This window comes from Eriocheir sinensis, chromosome 64 (assembly GCF_024679095.1).
Source record: "Eriocheir sinensis breed Jianghai 21 chromosome 64, ASM2467909v1, whole genome shotgun sequence".
Lineage (NCBI taxonomy): Eukaryota > Metazoa > Arthropoda > Malacostraca > Decapoda > Varunidae > Eriocheir > Eriocheir sinensis.
Window position 1 is genome coordinate 10,299,780 of NC_066572.1, and position 24,803 is coordinate 10,324,582.

General features: G+C 50.5%; 1 protein-coding gene across 1 annotated transcript in view; it reads left to right on the forward strand.

Moving 5' to 3' along the window:
• Nucleotides 1-15,194: 15,194 nt before the first annotated feature.
• The window catches only part of LOC126987459 (paramyosin-like), an 87,769-nt gene continuing 78,160 nt past the window's right edge, over nucleotides 15,195-24,803 (forward strand). Inside the window, exons 1-3 of the mRNA XM_050844425.1 lie at nucleotides 15,195-15,222; nucleotides 17,815-17,961; nucleotides 20,471-20,565. Coding sequence (XP_050700382.1) covers nucleotides 15,195-15,222; nucleotides 17,815-17,961; nucleotides 20,471-20,565 — 270 coding nt within the window. The remainder of the gene's footprint in view (nucleotides 15,223-17,814; nucleotides 17,962-20,470; nucleotides 20,566-24,803) is intronic.

A 24,803-nucleotide genomic window follows, 5' to 3' on the forward strand; every position in this document is an offset into this window, starting at 1 on the left:
ACGTATGCCGATGGTATTCGCACACTAAAATGAACATCATTAAGAACAATTGAGAACAATTGTGAGTAATGACCAACGAAAATCTGCTAAACTGACATCGCTGAAGTTGAGTCTCACCGGGTCTGCCTGCTGACGCGTACGGTTCAAGTACAGTGCATGGGGGTGGGGGGGCCTTGGCGGAATGGCGGGACGATTGACCGACGGCCTCATTTTTTGTCATTTGTAAAAGTTGTAAAGTTTATAACTGGATGTTCCATGATATTTATTGATTATCAGAAATTGGATGAGATTTCTGCAAATTTTGTGTAAACTTAAAAATATCTGTAGATTTTGCACAAAAATCTGTTTTTCTGTATACTCTTCGAAATATCTGTAGAAATACAGATATTTCTGTAGACCTGGCAACACTGCGTGACACTGGCTTACGTGACTAGCCTCACTCTGCCGCGTCCCTCTTACAGGGTTCACACACTCCTACACACGGGCCCCGCCGCGCCACATACAAAACACTCACTCAACACACAGCATATCCTAACCTCTGGTTCGTAACAATATGATTAAATAGTTCACTGACTTGATCAAAACTTTTAATGTAAAATAAAGTTTAAAAAAGGAAAATCACTTGAAAAGTTAAAAGCACAAAACGATTAAGTGCTGCTGCCGCGGCGGGTGGACTTAAAAACACTGCCACTTAAAACACTAGGCGATGAGGCTGAGCACGTTGTCGAGAGCGTAGGAGCTAGAGCGTAGGTGTAGGCTACTCGCGTCGGCAGGCCAAACAAGAGTGGGGCTCCCGCCAAAACTTTTGGCGGGAGCGAGAATCTGCTAGGTCGTGGCTGCCTCTGATTGGCTGAGAGAACGCCCAGAACAGCCGGTGATTGGCTAAGCGTGATGACGTCAAAGTAATACCTGGAATTTCCTGCTAACTGCTTCCCATAGATGCGCTCGAACGTGTTGAAACTTGTCCGTTTCATTTTGCCGGGGTCGTCTTCTCTTAAGTCTTAACAAAAAAGTCCCGCGCTCGCTTTTTCAATCTACCGATACCGATTGACTGCCAATCATGCGATCGGTAGCGGTATTCGGTAGTTTCTTCAAAATACCGAATGATCGGTATCGGTAGCAGTAATCTACCGCCGGTAGTACCGATCCCAAATGTCAATCGGTAGTCCCAGCTCTGGTACTCGCCATTGTCAATGGAGCTTGGGAATAATAACACATGACTTAGTCATTCACTTTTTTTTATTGGATTAACCTGCAGTTTGAGTATTACAGCTTGATGTAGCACGTAACAGCTGATACAGCACAACAAATAAGTAATTACTGAGAAATCATCTATACAGGAAGGTAGTTGGTGTGGAAGAGAAATGGCTACTAACTCTGCCCTGTGCACAGGGGGTGATAAGTGGTGCCACAAAGAGATGCTCAGGGCTGAGAAATGTAAATCAAGTAGTGGTGCATTACAGGTGCCCAGTTTGTGAAAGACGGGACAGGAAACGGAGGAAATAGGTAACTGGAACTGTGTGGCAAAGCAGAAGGGAGGAAAGGACCTGCAGAAGCCACTGCCTCAACAGACTATTGGAAATGGTTTGACTATAGTAAGTCTGCTGGTCAACAGAAAAATATTCTTAATGTCGTGCCTGGCATGGGCACTCCTTAATAATGTTGGTTAATTATACCTGAAAGTAGAATTAATTGTTGATCACTTAAACCAGAGAGTAAAATTAGTAGTTCATTTACCAAGTCTAATAAGGCACCGTTATCGCACACAGGATTATCATCTGCCAAATAATATGGGTAGCGTGACTTTAACACTATTACTTGAGGTAAATATATTTGTTTAGAGATTCTGATGATGAACTAAGGGTCAAGGGACAGGATTCAGCCATACAAGACTAAATTGTCGCTCATAACACTTAGAACTTAGTCTAATTATAAACTAACATGTAAACACAAGAAACAAGTAGCACCAACACACGAAGAAAACCTATTATTGGTCCCGACAGCAGTCAGCCAGCCTACCATCAGACAGACTTACTTCGATACCTCTGTCTGGGACGATACCTTGTATAGGAGTCCTTAAATATAATATTATAGCCTTGGTATATTGAACACTTCTATGTATGTGAGGCCAGTTATGCTATTCGAAGCAACAAGTTGAAGAGGATGACATGGAGCCAAGAGTGCAGAATGCTGAGATACATGGGCCATGTGAGATGGACAAGTAGGGTATCAAACTAGGTGATAAGAATGTGTGGTGTGGAGGTGGTGCCCCTCTTGATCAAAGACACTGAAGTTAGGGTTGACTGAAGATCTGTTAGGCAGCATGTTGGTAACCCTCCGTCACTTGTCAATGGTTGAAAACTCTCAGAGTCTTGCAGTGGGAGTCAAGTCCTCTGGATCACCACGTACACACGCTGACCACTCCCACCGGTGCACCATACGCAATCTGCAGGTGTAAGCTGATATTAATTACATATTAATAATAATCGCCATATAAATTAAGATTGTTGTAGTTAGTGAAGAAGTTATTTAAGTTTCCCATGAAAGTACAGTTTCTTTAATTACTCCTCCACATATTTTTATAAATCCAGAAGTTTAAGTTGAAATTACTGAATCCATTATTTTCCTTTATTATAATTAATTTCATTTAGTTTCTGTAAATCAAGTTTTGTATTCTTAGTTGAACTGAGATAGGTATATATTTGCCTTTCTCGGGTTTTGTCTGTACAAGTTCCTGTCGTTGAAAATAAACACGATTCAGCAAGAAGAGCGAGACCAAGCCGCCACCAGCCCTTTCTCTGCCCTCCGTTCACCTCCAGATCTTAGCCACGGCGTTGATAATTCCAACATGCTGCCATACTTGCAGGGTGCCGTGCCTGCTGCCATACTTGCAGGGTGCCGTGCCTGCTGCCATACTTGCAGGGTGCTGTGCCTGCTGCCTTACTTGCAGGGTGCCGTGCCTGCTGCCATACTTGCAGGGTTCTGTGCCTGCTGCCATACTTGCAGGGTGCTGTGCCTGCTGCCTTACTTGTAGGGTGCCGTGCCTGCTGCCATACTTGCAGGGTTCTGTGCCTGCTGCCTTACTTGTAGGGTGCCGTGCCTGCTGCCATACTTGCAGGGTTCTGTGCCTGCTGCCATACTTGCAGGGTTCTGTGCCTGCTGCCATACTTGCAGGGTTCTGTGCCTGCTGCCATACTTGCAGGGTGCTGTGCCTGCTGCCTTACTTGTAGGGTGCCGTGCCTGCTGCCATACTTGCAGGGTGCCGTGCCTGCTGCCATACTTGTAGGGTGCCGTGCCTGCTGCCATGCTCTGCAGGGTGCCGTGCCTGCTGCCATACTTGCAGGGTGCGGTGCCTGCTGCCATACTTGCAGGGTGCCGTGCCTGCTGCCATGCTTGTGGGGTGCCGTGCCTGCTGCCATACTTGCAGGGTGCCGTGCCTGCTGCCATACATGTAGGGTGCCGTGCCTTCTGCCATACATTCAGGCTGACGTCCCTGCTGCCAAACGTAGGGTGCCGTGCCTGCTGCCATACTTGTAGGGTGCCGTGCCTGCTGCCATACTTGGAGGGTGCAGTGCCTGCTGCCAAACTTGTAGGGTGCAGTGCCTTCTTCCATACCTGCAGGGTGCCGTGCCTGCTGCCAAATGTGTGGTGCCGTGCCTGCTGCCATACGTGTAGGGTGCCGTGCCTGCTGCCATACTTGCAGGTGCTGTGCCTGCCGCCACGTGTAGGGTGCCGTGCCTGCTGCCACTTGTAGAGTGCCGTGCCTGCTGCCATACTTGTAGGGTGCTGTGCCTGCTGCCATACTTGTAGGGTGCCGTGCCTGCTGCCATACTTGCAGGGTGCAGTGCCTGCTGCCATACTTATAGGGTGCCGTGCCTGCTGCCATACGTGTGGGTGCTGTGCCTGCTGCCATACTTGCAGGGTGCCGTGCCTGCTGTCATACTGCAGGGTGCCGTGCCTGCTGCCATACTTGCAGGGGTGCCGTGCCTGCTGCCATACTTGTGGGGTGCCGTGCCTGCTGCCATACTTGCAGGGTGCTGTGCCTGCTGCCACATGCAGGTGCCGTGCCTGCTGCCATGCTTGCAGGGTGCCGTGCCTGCTGCCATGCCCAGCAGGGTGCCGTGCCTGCTGCCATGCTTGCAGGGTGCTGTGCCTGCGGACATACTTGCAGGGTGCCGTGCCTGCTGCCATACGTGGGGTGCTGTGCCTGCCGCCATGCTTGCAGGGTGCCGTGCCTGCTGCCATGCTGCAGGGGTGCCGTGCCTGCTGCCATCCTTGCAGGGTGCCGTGCCTGCTGCCAAACGTGTAGGGTGCCGTGCCTGCTGCCAAACGTGTAGGGTGCGGTGCCTGCTGCCATCCTTGCGGGGTGCCGTTCCTGCTGCCATGCGCAGGGTGCCGTGCCTGCTGCCATCCTTGCAGGTGCCGTGCCTGCTGCCATCCTTGCGGGTGCCGTTCCTGCTGCCATACTTGCAGGGTGCCGTGCCTGCTGCCATCCTTGCGGGGTGCCGTGCCTGCTGCCATCCGTGCAGGGTGCCGTTCCTGCTGCCAAACGTGTGGGTGCCGTGCCTGCTGCCAAACGTGAAGGGTTCCGTGCCTGCTGCCATCCTTGCAGGGTGCCGTTCCTGCTGCCATACTTGCAGGGTGCCGTGCCTGCTGCCATCCTTGCAGGGTGCCGTGCCTGCTGCCATCCTTGCAGGGTGCCGTTCCTGCTGCCATCCTTGCAGGGTGCCGTGCCTGCCATCCTTGCAGGGTTCCGTGCCTGCTGCCATCCTTGCAGGGTGCGTTCCTGCGGCCATACCTGCAGGGTGCCGTGCCTGCTGCCATCCGTGGAGGGTGCCGTGCCTGCTGCCATACTTGCAGGGTGCCGTGCCTGCTGCCATCCTTGCAGGGTGCCGTGCCTGCTGCCATCCTTGCAGGGTGCCGTGCCTGCTCCCATCCTTGCAGGGTGCCGTGCCTGTTGCTATACGTGCAGGGTTCCGTGCCTGCTGCCATCCTTGCAGGGTGCCGTGCCTGCTGCCATCCTTGCAGGGTGCCGAGCCTGCTGCCATCCTGCAGGGTGCCGTGCCTGCTGTTATGCCAGGGTGCCGTGCCTGCTGCCAGCCTTGCAGGGTGCCGTGCCTGCTGCCATCCTTGCAGGGTGCCGTGACTGCTGCCATCCTTGCAGGGTGCCGTACCTGCTGCCATCCTTGCAGGGTGCCGTGCCTGCTGCCATCCTTGAGGGTGCCGTGCCTGCTGCCATCCTTGCAGGTGCCGTGCCTGCTGTCATCCTTGCAGGGTGCCGTGTCTGCTGCCCTCCGTGCAGGGTGCCGTGCCTGCTGTCATCCTTGCAGGGTGCCGTGTCTGCTGCCATCCTTGCAGCATCCCGTGCCTATTGCCATCCTTGAGGGGTGCCGTGCCAGCTGCCAGACGTGTAGGGTGCCGTGCCTGCTGCCATACTTGCAGGGTGCTGTCCCTGCTGCCATACTGCAGGGTGCCGTTCCTGCTGCCATACTTGCAGGGTGCCGTGCCTGCTGCCATCCTTGCAGGGTGCCGTGCCTGCCATCCTTGCAGGGTGCCGTGCCAGCTGCCATACCTGCAGGGTGCCGTGCCTGCTGCCATGCTTGCAGGGTGCCGTTCCTGCTGCCATACTTGCCGGGTGCCGTGCCTGCTGCCATACTTGCCGGGTGCCGTGCCTGCTGCCAAACTTGGATGGTGCCGTGCCTGCTGCCATACTTGCAGGGTGCTGTACCTGCTGCCAAACCCGGCAGGGTGCCGTTCCTGCTGCCATACTTGCAGGGTACCGTGCCTGATGCCAAACTTGTAGGGTGCCGTGCCTGCTGCCATACTTACGGGGTGCCGTGCCTGCCGCCAAACGTGTAGGGTGCCGTGCCTGCTGCCAAACGTGTAGGGTACCGTGCCAGCTGCCAAACGTTTAGGGTGCCGTGCCTGCTGCCATACGTGCAGGGTTCCGTGCCTGCTGCCAAACGCGTAGGGTGCCGTGCCTGCTACCATCCTTGCAGGTGCCGAGCCTGCTGCCAAACGTGTAGGGTGCCGTGCCTGCTGCCAAACGTGTAGGGTGCCGTGCCTGCTGCCATACTTGCAGGGTGCCGTGCCAGCTGCCAAACGTGTAGGGTGCCGTGCCTGCTGCCATACTTGCAGGGTGCCGTGCCTGCTGCCATACGTGTCGGGTGCCGTGCCTGCTGCCATACTTGCAGGGTGCCGTGCCAGCTGCCAAACGTGTAGGGTGCCGTGCCTGCTGCCATACTTGCAGGGGTGCCGTGCCTGCTGCCATACGTGCAGGGTGCCGTGCCTGCTGCCATACTTGCAGGGTGCCGTTCCTGCTGCCATACGTGCAGGGTGCCGTGCCTGCTGCCAAACGTGGAGGGTGCCGTGCCTGCTGCCATACTTGCAGGGTGCCGTGCCTGCTGCCATACTTGCAGGGTGCCGTGCCTGCTGCCATACGTGCAGGGTGCCGTGCCTGCTGCCATACTTGCAGGGTGCCGTGCCTGCTGCCAAACGTGTAGGGTGCCGTGCCTGCTGCCAAACGTGTAGGGTGCCGTGCCTGCTGCCATACTTGCAGGGTGCCGTGCCTGCTGCCAAACGTGTAGGGTGCCGTTCCTGCTGCCATACTTGCAGGGTGCCGTGCCTGCTGCCATACGTGTAGGGTGCCGTGCCTGCTGCCATACTTTCAGGGTCCCGTGCTGCCAAACGTAGGGTGCCGTGCCTGCTGCCATACGTGCAGGGTGCCGTGCCTGCTGCCATACTTGCAGGGTGCCGTGCCTGCTGCCATACTTGCAGGGTGCCGTGCCTGCTGCCATACTTGCAGGGTGCCGTGCCTGCTGCCATACTTGCAGGGTGCCGTGCCTGCTGCCATGCCGCAGGGTGCCTGCTGCCATACTTGCAGGGTGCCGTGCCTGCTGCCATACTTGCAGGGTGCCGTGCCTGCTGCCATACTTGCAGGGTGCCGTGCCTGCTGCCATACGTGCAGGGTGCCGTGCCTGCTGCCATACTTGCAGGGTGCCGTGCCTGCTGCCATACCTGCAGGGTGCCGTGCCTGCTGCCATACCTGCAGGGTGCCGTGCCTGCTGCCATACTTGCAGGGTGCCGTGCCTGCTGCCATACTTGCAGGGTGCCGTGCCTGCTGCCATACCTGCAGGGTGCCGTGCCTGCTGCCATACGTGCAGGGTGCCGTGCCTGCTGCCATACTTGCAGGGTGCCGTGCCTGCTGCCATACTTGCAGGTGCCGTTCCTGCTGCCATACGTGCAGGGTACCGTGCCTGCTGCCATACTTGCAGGGTGCCGTGCCTGCTGCCATACGTGCAGGGTGCCGTGCCTGCTACCATACGTGCAGGGTGCCGTGCCTGCTGCCATACGTGCAGGGTGCCGTGCCTGCTGCCATACTTGCAGGGTGCCGTGCCTGCTGCCATACGTGCAGGGTGCCGTGCCTGCTGCCATACGTGCAGGGTGCCGTGCCTGCAGCCATACGTGCAGGGTGCCGTGCCTGCAGCCATACGTGCAGGGTGCCGTGCCTGCAGCCATACGTGCAGGGTGCTTGCCTGCTGCTTTAGATCATAATTAGCAGATATAACGACATTTTATTCTTAACGAAATATATGATAAAATAGTTTCTAGAGATGGGACACTTCAAGCTTCACGTTCAATATGTAAAAATTGGATAATCAGAATTTTATCAAACTTTTTGGTTAATTACAATTTTCTTCTGATTATGTAGCACGAGCAGACTAACGGGAACTGGCAACACTGAAACCTGAGCGATGCGGTGCATGATAATTATGATATTGATACGAGTTATTGCCTGGTACCGTTAGTGATGACGTCCCTCCGATGCCCTAGAATTTCTTAACTCCACCAGAACAAGTAATTTACACAAGATTGGTTTTACTGACGCGCTCGCACCTCGCATCTTACCCTACAAAACGCCCCTGCGGTGTCATGATATCAGTAGTATAGAGCCTTCGTTTATTACTAGCCATTTCGAACTTCTAGGCAAACCATAGAGAAGACTGGAAACATTAAGTGTGAAAATGGCTATGAATTAATTGCACGGACATGCTTGTGTGGCAAATACAGGTTTTATAATTCAGTACGGCCAGAGTACGACACTTTGGGCTGAAGGTGTACGATGGTTGACTTGTTGGTCATGGCGGCGTTGTGGGAATCAACTCGCAGCCGTAAAATAGCTCGCAGAAAGAGGTGTTCGACTTGCATACTTTTTCTATATTTCACTCACTGCTGTCGTTTACTTGTCCTGCTTGGGCTCCAACACATGGCACAAACACCAGAGCAACACTTTTAATCATGAGGAGGCTTTACAACAAACGAATAGGGCAGATTTTAGGGAGAATTACCCGTTTGGTCAGGTGTGTCCTTTTCCTGCGGGCAATATCAACCACGAAGCAAGAATAAGAGGAGGAAATCAGGGAAATGCAAAAAATAATGGCAGTGGAAAATGTCAGATATGCTGGGAGGGGAGAGAATTCAAGAGGAGGGGAGGGAAGGGTGATATTAAACCTATCCCAAAATCTCTATTCCTATGCCTGACTATTACTCCTATCACTCCATTAGAGGTGCATTATCATGTTATCCGGCTGTGTATCGCCCAGTGGACAAAAAAATGGACATGACAGCGACTTATTTCTGCGAGGAGTTATTTCTCGTAGCAGCGGCGCCAGCACGTTCAAACAGGGGATGGCCGCCGCGTCGTGTTAGGGGCTATTATTTTTTATAGTATTGCCTTCCCAGCAAATCTTAAGTGGCGGCTCTGACGTAGACAGCCCGCTAGACCCTGTTGTCACGTCTCCAACTGACCTCGCACACCGTACCTCTCACACCCTTCTCTCTCTCTCTCTCTCTCTCTCTCTCTCTCTCTCTCTCTCTCTCTCTCTCTCTCTCTCTCTCTCTCTCTCTCTCTCTCTCTCTCTCTCTCTCTCTCTGTGTGTGTGTGTGTGTGTGTGTGTGTGTGTGTGTGTGCGAAAGAGAAAAGTGGGGGTGTACTCTCATTCGGGGAGTATGGTGCACGACAATGCATAATAATAATTGATTGATTGATAGTTTATTGTTGCAGGTAAACAACAAGGGAGAAGGGAGGAACATGCCATCCCAACCCCCAGGCAGGACAGAGTGTGATTATACAACTATTAATACATGTGTAGGTAGCAAGACTCTGCCCCTTGGGTGGTGTGGAAATAAGGTCAAAGTGTAGTATTTTGGTGTTCTCAGCGAGCACTCGATCCTTCCCCACTGCCTGGCCATCCCCAGCGGCACCTCACCATTCACCTGCATGACTCACACAGACTTTGCTTGACGGTCCTGGCATTCCATATACAGGTACAGTCTCCATATTTTATCATAATTATGCCGTATGGCTGACATTGACGGCAGATGGCAGACACACACTAAAATGGCAGAAATGCGATAATTAAAGCAGGCAGGGCAACTGGCAACTGCGGTGTGTTGGGTTGAGAAGAGCGTGACAACGCCGCGGCGGCAACGCTGCCAAGTGTTGTACAAATTTCTTTGTATTCACTCACAGATAGAGAATCAATCCTAAAAAACATATTTGTTTTAATACTACTATACATTTCAGCGGCGGACAAACGCTGTTTTTCGCAAATATCTCCTAAACGAGTCGTTGGATCAGTATGATATATCAGCACACTACAATTAACATCCGGACCTAATTTATGGCTAACATCCCATATTACTATATGTGTTATGTGAGGTTTACTCGTGAAAAATAACACAATCCCGACGCGTCATGTTGACGCATTCGAAGAAAGTGTGCCCCCAACACCCTCCCAAACTATTCCTAACAACTTCTCCCCCTTCTCGCCCTCATCTCCTACACGAATCCTTGGATCATGATGATAGTTCATCACACTACATATAACACCCGGACCTAATTTATGGCAGATATACCATATTGCAATATGTGTTTTGTTAGGAGTTTACTAGAACAAGGGACAACATTGTTGCTAATGGATGCGCCTCGGCAGTCAATGAGTTATACCCTGCCTCTGCTTAAGTCATAGCCTCGAGCTGGGGAAGGGGGATGGCGTGAGTAGAGGGGTGAAGAGGGAAACGAGGAGGGGGATACTGCGATATTGGGGTAGGGAAGGAGTGGTCTGAGGGTTGTTCGGGGCGTTGGTGGAGGGGTTAGACGAGTACCCCACACTCGTCCGATTCTGTACACCTTAGATATGATGACTGGATTAGGCTTAATATCAGTCAGTAGACTCCTAACATAACACATATTGCAATATGGTATATCAGCCATAAATTAGGTCCGGGTGTTAAAGGTAGTGTGCTCCTGAAATATCATACTGATCCAACGATTCGTTTAGGAGATATTTGAAAACAGCGTTTGTCCTGAAATGTATAGAGTGAGAGAGAAAGAGAGAGAGAGAGAGAAGGGTGTGAGAGGCACGGTACGCGAGGTCAGGTGGAGACCTAGCACCAGTGTCTAGCGGCTGTCTACGTCAGAGCCGCCACTTAAGATTTGCCGGACTTATAGTACTCCTGCATACTGACCCAGCACACGGCGGGCACGGCAGGGCACGTGTGGGCAAGTGACAGCCTCCTGGGACACTTCCTGGACAGTACTTCTATTTTTGTGGTAATTTCGGTGTTTGAAATAATGTGTTTCTGGCGCATAACATTCTGGCGCTACTCCATTTATTATATTTTATTCCCCCGAGAGAGAGAGAGAGAGAGAGAGAGAGAGAGAGAGAGAGAGAGAGAGAGAGAGAGAGAGAGAGAGAGAGAGAGAGAGAGAGAGAGAGAGAGAGAGAGAGAGAGAGAGACCCACACAGAGAGAGAGAGAGAGAGAACACCCCAGAGAGAGAGAGAGACACCCCCCCAGAGAGAGAGAGAACACCCAGAGAGAGAGAGAGAACCAGAGAGAGAGAGAGAGACCCCCAGAGAGAGAGAACACCCCAGAGAGAGAGAACTCCCCAGAGAGAGAGAGAGAGATCAACCCAGAGAGAGAGATAGAGAACACCCCAGAGAGAGAGAGAGAGAACCCCCCAGAGAGAGAGAGAGCGAACCCCACGGAGAGAGAGAGAGACACCCCAGAGAGAGAGAGAACCCCCAGAGAGAGAGACACCCCAGAGAGAGAGAGAGAGAACCCCCAGAGAGAGAGAGAGAACCCCCCAGAGAGAGAGAGAGAGAGAACCCCCAGAGAGAGAGAACACCCCAGAGAGGGAGAGAACACCCCAGAGAGAGAGAGAGAGAACACCCCAGAGACCCCCAGAGAGAGAGAACACCCCAGAGAGAGAGAGAGAGAGAGAGAGAGGGAGAGAACCCCCCAGAGAGAGAGAGGGAGAGAACACCCCAGAGAGAGAGAGAGAGAACCCCCCAGAGAGAGAGAGAGAGAGAACACCCCAGAGAGAGAGAGAGAGAGAACCCCCCAGAGAGAGAGAGAGAGAGAGAGAACACCCACACAGAGAGAGAGAGAAAAAACCACAGAGAGAGAGAGAGAACACCCCAGAGAGAGAGAGAGAACACCAGAGATAGAGAGAGAGAGAGAAACCCACAGAGAGAGAGAGAGAACACCCCAGAGAGAGAGAGAGAGAGACACCCCAGAGAGAGAGAGGAGAGAACACCCCAGAGAGAGAGAGAGAGAACCCCAGAGAGAGAGAGAGAGAGAACCCCCAGAGAGAGAGGGAGAGAACACCAGAGAGAGAGAGAGAGAGACACCCCAGAGAGAGAGAGAGACACCCCAGAGAGGAGAGAACACCCCAGAGAGAGAGAGAGAGAGAGAGAGAGAGAGAACCCCCCAGAGAGAGAGGGAGAGAACACCCCAGAGAGAGAGGGAGAGAAACCCCCAGAGAGAGAGAGAGAACACCCCAGAGAGAGAAGACCCCCAGAGAGAGAGAGAGAGAGAGAGAGAGAGAACCCCCAGAGAGAGAGAGAGAACCCCAGAGAGAGAGAGAGAGAGAACACCCAGAGAGAGAGAGAGAACCCCCAGAGAGAGAGAGAGAACCCCAGAGAGAGAGAGAGAAACCCCCAGAGAGAGAGAGAACCCCCAGAGAGAGAGAGAGAGAGACACCCCCAGGAGAGAGAGAGAGAACACCCCAGAGAGAGAGAGAACACCCCAGAGAGAGAGAGAACCCCCAGAGAGAGAGAGAGAGAACCCCCAGAGAGAGACCCCCAGAGAGAGAGGGAGACCCCCCAGAGAGAGAGAGAGACCCCCCAGAGAGAGAGAGAACACCCCAGAGAGAGAGAGAGACACCCCAGAGAGAGACCCCCAGAGAGAGAGAGAGAGACACCCCAGAGAGAGAGAGAGAACCCCAGAGGAGAGAGCACCCCAGAGAGAGAGAGAGAGAACCCCCAGAGAGAGAGAGAGAGAGACACCCCAGAGAGAGAGAGAGAGAGAACACCCCAGAGAGAGAACACCCCAGAGAGAGAGAGAGAACCCCCAGAGAGAGAGAGAGAACACCCCAGAGAGAGAGAGAGAGACCCCCAGAGAGAGGGAGAGAACACCCCAGAGAGAGAGAACCCCCAGAGAGAGAGAGAGAACCCCCCAGATAGAGAGAGAGAGAACCCCCCAGAGAGAGAGAGAGAACCCCCCAGAGAGAGAGGGAGAGAACACCCCAGAGAGAGAGAGAGAGAGAGAGAGAGAGAGAGAGAGAGAGAGAGAGAGAGAGAGAACACCCCAGAGAGAGAGAGAGAGAGAGAGAGAGAGAGAGAGAGTAGTTTGTTGGCGAGGGGTGAGTGTTTCATTTAGACTCGCTGGCCCGCACCGCAATTTGAAAGAAACTAACCTAAGTAACCTAACCTAGCGTAACCTTCCCTAACGGCTCGCCCCCTGCTCTCACATCTCATCTCTGCATGCTGAATAAATATAAACTAACCTAACTTAAGGGAACCGTCGGTAGATTTCTATTTTCAAAACTATTGAACAAAAAAATTTACTCACATGTCTTTTAGACCTGAATGATGTGAGGATATTACAGAAGTTTCAAAGGATTTTGATGAATAGAAAAAAATATATATATGAAAAAATGTTTTTACAATTTTGAAAATTTTCAATTCCATTCAGTTACGCACATACTTAGGATAAATTTTTACATAGATATAAAACTTGCAAGTGTTGAAACAAAAATAAAGAGCCAGATTTTTTCAGTTTCTTTTATTTTTTATTTATTTATTTTTTTCACTCATGTTTAATCCGGTACCAGCGACGGGCCAAATTTGTGACTTTACCGTGTAGCAGCGACGGGCCAAATTTGTGACTTTGCCGTGTAGCAGCGACGGGCCAAATTTGTGACTTTACCGTGTAGCAGCGACGGGCCAAATTTGTGACTTTACCGTGTAGCAGCGACGGGCCAAATTTGTGACTTTACCGTGTAGCAGTGACGGGCCAAATTTGTGACTTTACTGTGTAGCAACGACGTGCCAAATTTGTGACTTTACCGTGTAGCAACGACGGCCAACTTTGTGACTTTACCGTGTAGCACCGACGGGCCAAATTTGTGACTTTACCGTGTAGCAACGACGGGCCAAATTTGTGACTTTACCGTGTAGCAACGACGGGCCAAATTTGTGACTTTACCGTGTAGCAAAGACGGGCCAAATTTGTGACTTTACTGTGTAGCATTGAAGGGCCAAATTGTGACTTTACTGTGTAGCAGTGATGGGCCAAATTGTGACTTTACTGTGTAGCAGTGATGGGCCAAATTGTGACTTTACCGTGCAGTGACGGGCCAAATTTGTGACTTTACTATGTAGCAGTGATGGGCCAAATTTGTGACTTTACTGTGTAGCAGTGATGGGCCAAATTTGTGACTTTACTGTGTAACGTGATGGGAAATTTGTGACTTTACTGTGTAGCAGTGATGGGCCAAATTTGTGGCTTTACCGTGTAGCAGTGACGGGCCAAATTTGTGACTTTACTGTGTAGCAGTGATGGGCCAAATTTGTGACTTTACTAATAGCAGTGATGGGCCAAATTTGTGACTTTACTGTGTAGCAGTGATGGGCCAAATTTGTGACTTTACTGTGTAGCAACGACGGGCCAAATTTGTGACTTTACCGTGTAGCAACAACGGGCCAAATTTGTGATTTTACCGTGTAGCAACGACAGGCCAAATTTGTGACTTTACTGTGTAGCAACGACAGGCCAAATTTGTGACTTTATCGTGTAGCAGTGACGGGCCAAATTTGTGACTTTACCGTGTAGCAACGACGGGCCAAATTTGTGACTTTACCGTGTAGCAACGACGGGCCAAATTTGTGACTTTACCGTGTAGCAACGACAGGCCAAATTTGTGACTTTACCATGTAGCAACGACAGGCCAAATTTGTGACTTTACTGTGTAGCAACGACTGGCCAAATTTGTGACTTTACCGTGTAGCAGTGACGGGCCAAATTTGTGGCTTTACTGTGTAGCAGCGATGGGCCAAATTTGTGGCTTTACCGTGTAATACCAACGGGCCAAATTTGTGGCTTTACCGTGTAGCAACGACGGGCCAAATTTGTGGCTTTACCGTGTACCAACAACAGGCCAAATTTGTGGCTTTACTGTGTACCAGCGACAGGCCAAATTTGTGGCTTTACCGTAGCACTGACGGGCCAGATTTGTGGGTTTACCGTGCACGCGACGGGCCAAATTTTGTGACTTTACCGTGTAGCAGTGACGGGCCAAATTTGTGGCTTTACTGTGTAGCAGCAACAGGCCAAATTTGTGGCTTTACCATGTACCAGTGACGGGCCAAATTTGTGGCTTTACCGTGTAGTGACAGGCCAAATTTGTGGCTTTACCATGTACCAGTGACGGGCAAAATTTGTGGCCTTACCGTGTACGAATGACGGGCCAAATTTGTGGCTTTACCGTGTACACGCGACGGGCCAAATTTTTGCCATGTTATAAACCCCCCAAAATAGATGATACATAAACTGTCCACAAATGCGTTGATATATATTATGAAATGGTTTGCATGAGTGATGATATTTTCTCATTTCTCTTGCTTAGAGGTGCAGCTACCGGGTTAAATCTAATTCCCCGTAGTTCCGGACACTGGGGGTTTTACTGTGTAGAAAATTTGAAGTAGAGTTGTTGTAGTTTTATGGCCCACTGTGCTCACCTTGACTCCCCATGGTTCCCGGGTACTGGGGCTGCTACTGTGTGTGTGGAAAATGTTGAGTAGAATCATTGCAGTGTTACGGTCCACTGTGCTCACCTTGACTCCCCATGGTTCCCGGGTACTGGGGCTGCTACTGTGTGTGTGGAAAATGTTGAGTAGAATCATTGCAGTATTACGGTCCACTGTGCTCACCTTTATCACGATGGTGGTTTGCTTTAAGCCATCAGTTAACCCCTTGACTGTGGATTTCCTACAAGAAGACGCCACCAAGCTACAGGAGTGGAACAAAAAGTGACTGATACAATTCAATAAAGAAAAATGTAAAGTCATGCACCTTTGCAGTGGATATCCAGCATACTAATACCACATGGGAAACACTCCACTATCCACCACAGAGGCAGAGAAAGACATGGGAGTACATGTTTTCAGGCTACCAGTGAAGGTCAAATCCATGCCAATCACAGCGGACTGGTTAATTACTGAGTCATTTCATGAAGGTTTCCACTTGTATATTGCATCAGAATGTATTACCACCATAGCAAATTAGCACGTGTGGGGAGGTGGTGGCTGAGTTGACAGAGTGACGGCGCCGCGTTCAGGAGGACGCGAGTTCAATCCCCGCCCGGTGCCACCAAGCTGGGATTTTTCAGCCTCTGCCGAGTGGCTTAAAACTATCCACATGCTGTCCAGAAGACCACCTATCAACCCGGACTCTAGATTCTAGGATTAAAGATGAGCTCCGGGAGGGCAGCATGAGCCAATGCAAGATGGCGCCACTATAAACACTCGCCTGCACCAGAACGGGCTGGGCCGACCATCAGGCCCCACCGGGAAGAAGCCTACCGGTGCAGTAGGCCGCGACGTAAAAAACACACTTAAGCATTGTTTCGGGACACCTAAATTGACGTACAGATAATAAATTGTAAGGAGAAATTTTCCTTTGTTAAAAGCTTTATTTAACCCGTCCGCTGCGATTAACACTGATTTCACTTTCCCTGGTAACCTATGCCCCCAGGTCTTTCTCTGCCTCTGTGGTGGATAGTGGAGTGTTTCCCATGTGGTATTGGTGTGCTGGATATCCCCTCCCAAGGTGCAGGACTTTATATTTTTCCTCAACGAATTGTAGCAGCCACATTTTTTTTAATTTTTTTTATTTATTTATTTATTTATTTATTTTTTTTTATGTCGTGGCCTATTGTGCCGGTAGGCTTCTTCCCGGTGGGGCCTGATGATTGGCCGAAGGCTTCTTCCCGGTGGGGCCTGATGGTCGGCCCAGCCCGTTCTGGCGCAGGCGAGTGTTTATGGTGGCGCCATCTTGTACTGGCTCATGCTGCCCTCCCGGAGCTCATCTTTAATCATAGAATCTAGAGTCTGGGTTGATAGGTGGTCTTCTGGACAGCATGTGGGTAGTTTTAAGCCACTCGGCGGAGGATGAAAAATCCCAGCTTGGTGGCACCGGACAGGGATTGAACTCGCGTCCTCCTGAACGCGGCGCCGTCTCTCTGTTGACTCAGCCACCGCCTCCATTCCTGTAGCTTGGTGATGTCTTCTTGTAGGAAATCTGCAGTCAAGGGGTCAAACATCAGTTACTGTAGTGTGCGACATTACCACCTATAGTCTGTTCACTTAAGTCCGACCCAAGCTGCCAACATAAACCTAAGCGTGTTTGCAAGCCGAGTGCTGATTGGCTACTGCTATGGCTTCCAAGTTTTCTTTAACCTCTGTTTGTGTTTATCTCACGCAGCACTTTCTGCTCTTCTGCACTGTGCTTACGAACACGCTTAGGTTTATGTTGTCAGCTTGGGGCAGACTTAACCCTTTCCTTGCGCGCGGTGCGGACGCAACTATCCCCTCAGGCACAGTCGGGCAGCCCAATGGGGGGTCTCTTTTAACCTCTGTATCTCAGAAACTATTCATCACAGCTAAAAACCAAAAACACCATTGGAAAGAGGAGGTCCAGATCTATAGGAGTCGGTTATGTATGCCTCCCTTGCGAACATACATGCACGTTCAGGGTATTGAGTGTTAACACTTACGTCGGTGCGTGCGGGATGATCAGCCGTATTGAGGGAACTGCAGACATCTTTTCTTCAGATTCTGGCAAGGGAGTTTTGCCAGCTGCAATATTTACAACTATTTGGTCATAGAATCAGTCAGGTGATGGGTGAAGCTATGCAAAAATGCCGCCATATTGGGCAAGAACATCCACCAGTTACTCGTCCATAGATTTGCCACGCTGGGCTGATATGATTTTCCACCAAATCTGGTGGAGAATCCACTCAATTGGCAATCCTGTGTTGTGAGAATTAGTGTTGGAACACTCTCATACGCGGGAGATTTGAGCGCGGGTGGAGCTCGCAGCGAGGGTTTAGCACCACCAGCAAATACGCCTAACACTCGCTGTGAGCGTTTAGCAATGAAAGGGTTAAGTGAGCAGATTATAGTACAGCTACAGACAGGGATATTGATTCACCTGACTATGAAACTGTGATTCAGGAACTCAACACCTCCTTGTCCCACAGCAAGTGTCCTCTCCTCCTCCCCTCTCTTCTCCTCCCCCCTCCCCTCTCTCCACTCTCCTACCCCTTGAGACTTGCAGTGCAGAAGGAGGCTACCACATCACTGCCAGCATAGAGTAAGGTGCAGGAGGAAGCAGGTATACATTACAAGAGGTCTCGCCAAGACTCGTGAATCAGTGGTAAGGAAGCTCTCTGTGTCTTGGTGCAGATCCCGCCCCAGCTGCTGGACACCATTCAGGTCCCCGAGGAGTACATGGGAGCCCTGCGAATCACAATGATGGCGGTAGACATCCGAAGTGCTTCAAGCTGATCTTTGAGGACGACACGTTTAGGCAGGTGGATCTCTTCAACCCTAGTGAGTATTTTATGTATTTACTTATTTATGTGTCTTGTGTTTCACCTGTGGCACTGGTAGGCTTTCTTGGTGGTGCCTGGTGGTTAGACCCACTCTTTTATTGTGCAGTCAAGTGTTTATAGTGGATCATTCTTGCCTGACTAGTGATGCCCAGTGGATCTCAGATTTGATACTATTTTTGGGGGAAGCTAGAATCCAGGTTGATAAGTGGTCTTCAGGACAGCATGTGGGTAGTCTGAGGCCACTCGGCGATGACTGAAAAGTGTCAGCCTCCACCTCCTCGGCAGCAAGGGTCTCCAAGAGCTTGATCACACAAACCATCACCATCACTGTCAGCCATTACTAGTCTGCCGCAGAACAAAGACCTTTCCCAAAGCTCTCCACCCCTCTCTGTTAGTGCACACCATTCTACTCTGGCAAATGCTCTCATCTTGTCTCCAGCTGGCCCTCTGCCTGCCCTGGCTCATCTTAATGTCTCTGGGTTGGCACTGTTATCAAAGGTATCATACCAATGCCCAAGAAATGTTAAGAGAAGTCAGTCCAGCAAAAGACCAAGAGGAGAGATGAGATGAGAGCATTGGCCAGGCCGGGACAGAGAACACTGTGGCAGATCTTAGCAGCCTCCTGCCTGAGCTGCTTCCATTGCTGTGAGGAAGGTGTGAAGGGCAGGATAAACTACTCTCTGGAAGGTCAAAAGGGAGTTTATAAATTGCCTGGAGTCTACAGGGTGGATAAAGAATGGAAGGGTATTAACCCGGTAGCAGTGACGGCTCAAATTTGTGGCTTTACCGTGTAGCAGTGACGGGACAAATTTGTGGCTTTACCGTGTAGCAGTGACGGCTCAAATTTGTGGCTTTACCGTGTAGCAGTGACGGCTCAAATTTGTTGCTTTACCGTGTAGCAGTGACGGCTCAAATTTGTGGCTTTACCGTGTAGCAGTGACGGCTCAAATTTGTGGCTTTACCGTGTAGCAGTGACGGCTCAAATTTGTGGCTTTACCGTGTAGCAGTGACGGGCCAAATTTGTGGCTTTACCGTGTAGCAGTGACGGGCCAAATTTGTGGCTTTACCGTGTAGCAGTGACGGCTCAAATTTGTGGCTTTACCGTGTAGCAGTGACGGCTCAAATTTGTGGCTTTACCGTGTAGCAGTGACGGCTCAAATTTGTGGCTTTACCGTGTAGCAGCGACGGCTCAAATTTGTGGCTTTACCGTGTAGCAGTGACGGGCAAAATTTGTGGCTTTACTAATGTAGCAGTGACGGCTCAAATTTGTGGCTTTACCGTGTAGCAGTGACAGCTCAAATTTGTGGCTTTACCGTGTAGCAGTGACAGCTCAAATTTGTGGCTTTACCGTGTAGCAGTGACAGCTCAAATTTGTGGCTTTACCGTGTAGCAGTGACAGCTCAAATTTGTGGCTTTACCGTGTAGCAGTGACGGCTCAAATTTGTGGCTTTACCATGTAGCAGCGACGGGCCAAATTTGTGGCTTTACCGTGTAGCAGCGACGGGTCAAATTTGTGGCTTTACCGTAGCAGTGACGGCTCTCAAATTTGTGGCTTTACCGTGTAGCAGTGACGGGTCAAATTTGTGGCTTTACCGTGTAGCAGTGACGGGTCAAATTTGTGGCTTTACCGTGTAGCAGCGACAGGACAAATTTGTGGCTTTACCGTGTAAGTGACAGCTCAAATTTGTGGCTTTACCGTGTAGCAGTGACAGGACAAATTTGTGGCTTTACCGTAGCAGTGACGGCTCAAATTTGTGGCTTTACCGTGTAGCAGCGACGGGACAAATTTGTGGCTTTACCGTGTAGCAGCGACGGGACAAATTTGTGGCTTTACCGTGTAGCAGCGACGGGCCAAATTTGTGGCTTTACCGTGTAGCAGCGACAGGACAAATTTGTGCCATGATATAAACCCTCCAAAATAGATGATGCATAATCTGATCACAAATGCTTCGATATATATTATGAAATGGTTTGTGTGAGGGTGATTTTTTCTCATTTTTCTCGCTTAGAGGGACCATTAAGAAACATGATCCCTGCTGCTACCGGGTTAAGGCTGTCAGTCAGTCTTCTGGGGCTGAAAGCTGCATAAGAAACTCACACAGTTCATACAACATCTTGCAGTACAATTTACTTGGTGTGTGTTCTTATCTATTTTGTTTAGAACATAAGGAGTCTGCAAGAGGCTGGTTGGCCTACACAAGACAGCTCCTGTAAGCCTAACCCCACGTAACCTCACTATCCATAAATGTATCCAACCTCTTCCTAAATGTATCTGTGTGGCTAAGTAAAGGCAACCCAGGTGTATGTTAGCGGGCTCTTTTTTTTGTACTTTTTTGTTGCCCTTGAGCCGTGTCCTTTGATGTAAAAACAACCTTCCCATGGGTGTCATACTATAGTTGTGCCTTCATCAACAATGCCGTCGCTGTTGGCACCGTAATCCCACTGCTACAGTTTATATTGTGTCGCCGGGTGTAAGTTCTGTAATATTTCACTGCTGTTTGTTTCAGAGCCTAAGAGGAGCAGGAGATTCTTCGCACTGATCTATGACTTCTTGGTGTTCACGGACAGCGTGTTCAAGGAAGTGGAGGAGCGGGAAGAAAAGGTAATGTGGAGACCTCGTTATTTTGCAAAGCCGTACAGAGTTAGAGCAGAGAGCACAACAAAGTGTAGGATAAGGTTAGTGGAGGAGAGAGTGGAGGAGGTGACTGAGGTGAAATATTTAGGGACAGTTGTATGTAAGCATGGAAGGTGAGGTGAGGGAAAGAGCAGTGAAGGGCAGACAGGTGGTGGGTGCATTGGGGAGAGTTGTGAGAGGAAGAAGTGTGAGCATGGCGGTAAAGAGGGGAACAAGGAACAGTATTATCCTGCCAACTCTGTCGCATGCATCAGAGACGTGGACATGGAGTGCAGCGCAGCAATCAAGAATACGTGCAGTGGAAATGAGTTGTACAAGAGGTGCGTGTGGTGTGTCAGGATGGCATGGAGGAAGTAATGGAAGTGTGTGTGAGGGGTTTGGTATGGGTGTGATAGTGAAGGGAGTGGAGTGTGGAGTGGTGGAGTGGGTGGTGCACTGAGATGGTTTGGTATGGGTTGACAGTGAAGGGAGTGGAGTGTGGAGTGGGTGGTGCACTGAGATGGTTTGGTATGGGTTGACAGTGAAGGGAGTGGAGTGTGGAGTGGGTGGTGCACGGAGACGGTTTGGTAGGGGGTGACATGGAAGGGGGGGGAGTGTGGAGTGGGTGGTGCACTGAGATGGTTTGGTATGGGTTGACAGTGAAGGGAGTGGAGTGTGGAGTGGGTGGTGCACTGAGATGGTTTGGTATGGGTTGACAGTGAAGGGGGTGGAGTGTGGAGTGGGTGGTGCGCTGAGATGGTTTGGTATGGGTTGACAGTGAAGGGAGTGGAGTGTGGAGTGTGGAGTGGGTGGTGCACTGAGATGGTTTGGTATGGGTTGACAGTGAAGGGAGTGGAGTGTGGAGTGGGTGGTGCACTGAGATGGTTTGGTATGGGTTGACAGTGAAGGGAGTGGAGTGTGGAGTGTGGAGTGGGTGGTGCACTGAGATGGTTTGGACACCTGATGAGAATGGGGGAGAATGAATTTGTGAAGAGTGTATGAGGGAAGGATTGAGGGAGGGGAAGACCACCTGTGAAGTGGATCAGTAGGGTGAGTGAGTATTGGAGCGAGGGAGTTGGAAGTAGCAGGATTGAGTGTGCTGAGATGGAGTGCCAGAACAGGGAGAGATGGAGGCACTTCTGCCGCAAACACCTGTGCCCCTGGAGGGGAGTTCCCACGAGGGAGCAGGACGTCAGAGATGTAGACCGACAGATAGATAGTCATTATCATGGATCACGGAGTAGGAACCTGCCAACTGCCCACCCACTTGTACAAGTCACTCTGGCTGTCTGGGTGTGAGGCACCTGGTGCACTTACACAGGTGCCTGGGCAGATGCTGTGCCAGAGGTGCTTCACGGGGACTGTTGCCGAGTGCTTCCTGCCAGGCCAGTTTCTTTACTCTCAGGGTGGCTGCTGTGTGTACAGATGTGGAAGGATTCTTATGGGGAACTTTCATATGGATTGGACATACAATTTATGAGAGAATGCAAAGAAAATAAACTATTTGAAAACTATTAATGTGATAGGCTCACTTAATTTCAGTCAGTTATATTGACAGAAGTATACATACCATTAGGTTGATGGTTTTCATTAAAGAACAGTTTGAATCTTCTTTATATTTTGAGGTTCAGAATTGTGTTTGTTTTGACATAAACATTCATGACGGGCTGCTCCAAGGGCCATGCAGGTGGGCGGCAGCGCTGTGCCACCCTCCCTCGCTGCGGGGACTGGCTGCCTCCATTTGTTCCTTTAGGGGCTGTGAGGCAAAGTACTAACATACTTTATTTTAGTAATCCAGATAATTTGTACGAAAATATAGTTGAGGAGAAACCATTGCTCATCTTGCTCTATTAAGGCAGTGTCATACTGGCCGTTTTCCTCCAACCATTGGGTGTGCGGGCAACCATGGTTGCTTGTACACTCAACTGGGAGGCTGGGAGGTTTGGGATATGAGCAACCGTGCAGCTGTGTGTAAACAATGGTAGTGGCTGAGGAGCAGAAGAAGTAGTGGAGATGGCCCACCAAGAGAATGGTGGAGAGGATTGGCAGCGGCTTTGTCTACGCGATAGAGAACTCCCCGTGCTGTGGGACCACACACATGAAAACTCCGCCAAAGAGAATTAAAAAAGATGTGAATGGTTCATGCTTGCTGCTGCTCCTCCCTCACTCTGGTGTCTTGCTTGGATATGAGTGGGGCACCATTTCCAATAGTTAACAAAACTCTTCTTTCTCCATTCATACGCCTCCGTGGTCTAGTGGTCAGCGTGCCTGGCTACTACTCTGCGGGCTTGGGTTCAAATCCCAGCTTGGGCAGTTGGCGTGCAGCTCACCCAGCTGTTCATCCTCCCTTTCAGGCTGGTGGATAAATGGGTACCTGGGGACACCTGGGGAAGGTAAACTGTGGTAACCTGGATGTCACACTGGCCCTGTGTACCGGGGTGACGGGCTCCCTCCCACCACAGACTCAAGGGCCGCAGTGAGGGAGATGAGCACCGAGGCCATGTGCAGCTGTAGTGTGTGCCCCTGACCTCACCTTTACCTTCCTTTCTCCATTCAACAAAAATTGTAGAATGACTCAGTTTTCACAGCACAGTTCTCTGACGAGGCTTGGGTAAACACTCCTCTTCCCATCTTTGAAGCCATGATTGTACCCACGGCCACTTCTTCCTTCCTCTCAACACTTTCCATCCGTGACGCAGACGTCGGCGTCACGGATGGAAAGGGTCAAGAGGAAATGGAAGAGGATTAATCCTCTTCTAAACCTCTCAATCCTCCTCTAAATTCCTCTTAATCCTCTTCCATTTCCTCTTAAGAGGTTTAGAAAAGCATTAAGAGGAAATGTAAGAGGATTAAGGGGTTTAGAAGGGTCTAACCCTTTCCATACGGTGTCGGCGTCGCTGGAGTGAAGGGTTAACTGTAGCAACAAGTCCATAATTTGGGTAACGGCAGCACAAGCTGCAGCAGCCATTACTTTTGCAGTCGGCGCCACATGGATACAGACCGACTGGTTTGTTTGCGTTGTGGATATGGGCAGCCGACCTTGGCCGTGTGATGCACACCCAGAAAAGTTGGAGTTACCGGTTGGTTCTACCGCCAACACAGTTGGAGGAAAAAGGCCCAGTGTGACACCGCCTTTACCTGCAAAGCAAAACTGCTCTGCTACAAACCTGGCAGCCTCAATTTCTGCTGCCAGTGATGTGTGTGTGAGCATTCTAGGGGTTTGATTGAGCCCATGTATTGACTGTGTCAAGTTGGTGTTTGGGAAAAAATAAATGCAGAATACATGTTGGTGCTTGGTGAACCGGAAACACTCGTCTGTGAGATTGGGAAGCTGTTTGGAAGACAACCTGCACCAGTACTGTGTTTTGCAGTCTGTCTGTGTCTGCTGGTGACACAGTGCTCACTGCAGAAAATGAAAGTGACTTACCATCTTTGGTCAGTGTTTTTGATAGTGTCTGTAACAGGAGAAAGCTGAAAGTAAATGTCAACAAAAGTAAAGTGATGGTTTGTGAGCGAAGTAGAAGTGAGGTTGTAGATTTTGTATGCCCATATAGAGTGGGAATTGAATGTGAAAAAGAATGCAAAATAATTTTGAATGGTGAAGAAATGGAGGAGGTCAATGAGTTTAAGTACCTTGGATCAGTTCTGTGCAAGCATGGTGGTATGGAGGGAGAGATAAGAGAAAGGGCATTGCAAGGAAGAAGGGTGGCAGGGTCTTTGGGACGAATCATGAATGGCAGAAGTGTGAGCATGGAGGTAAAGAGGGATTTGAGAAATACAATAATAGTACCAACCCTCACATATGCAAGTGAAACGTGGGCCTGGAATGAAAGTCAGAGGTCTAGAGTGCAGGCAGTGGAAATGAGTTATTTGAGGAGTGCTTGTGGTGTGAGTAGAATGGATGGAATGAGTAATGAAAGTGTGTACGAGCGTTTTGTAATGTGTCACGGGGGTGAAGGGAAGAAGTGTGGAGTGGTGGAAGAAGTGAAGCGACAGACTTTAAAGTGGTTTGGCCACATGGAGCGAATGGAGGAGAGTAAGATGACCAAAAGGTGTATGTGAGTGAGATAGAGGGAGGGAATGCTAGAGGACGACCTCCAGTGAAATGGAGAGATAGGGTGCAAGAGTACGTTAGGGAGAGGGGGGAAAGATCTTTGAGGGACTTTGAGCAGGCAAGGAGGGAGTGTCTGGATAGAGAAAGTTGGAAGCTCTTCTGGTGTGGCCAT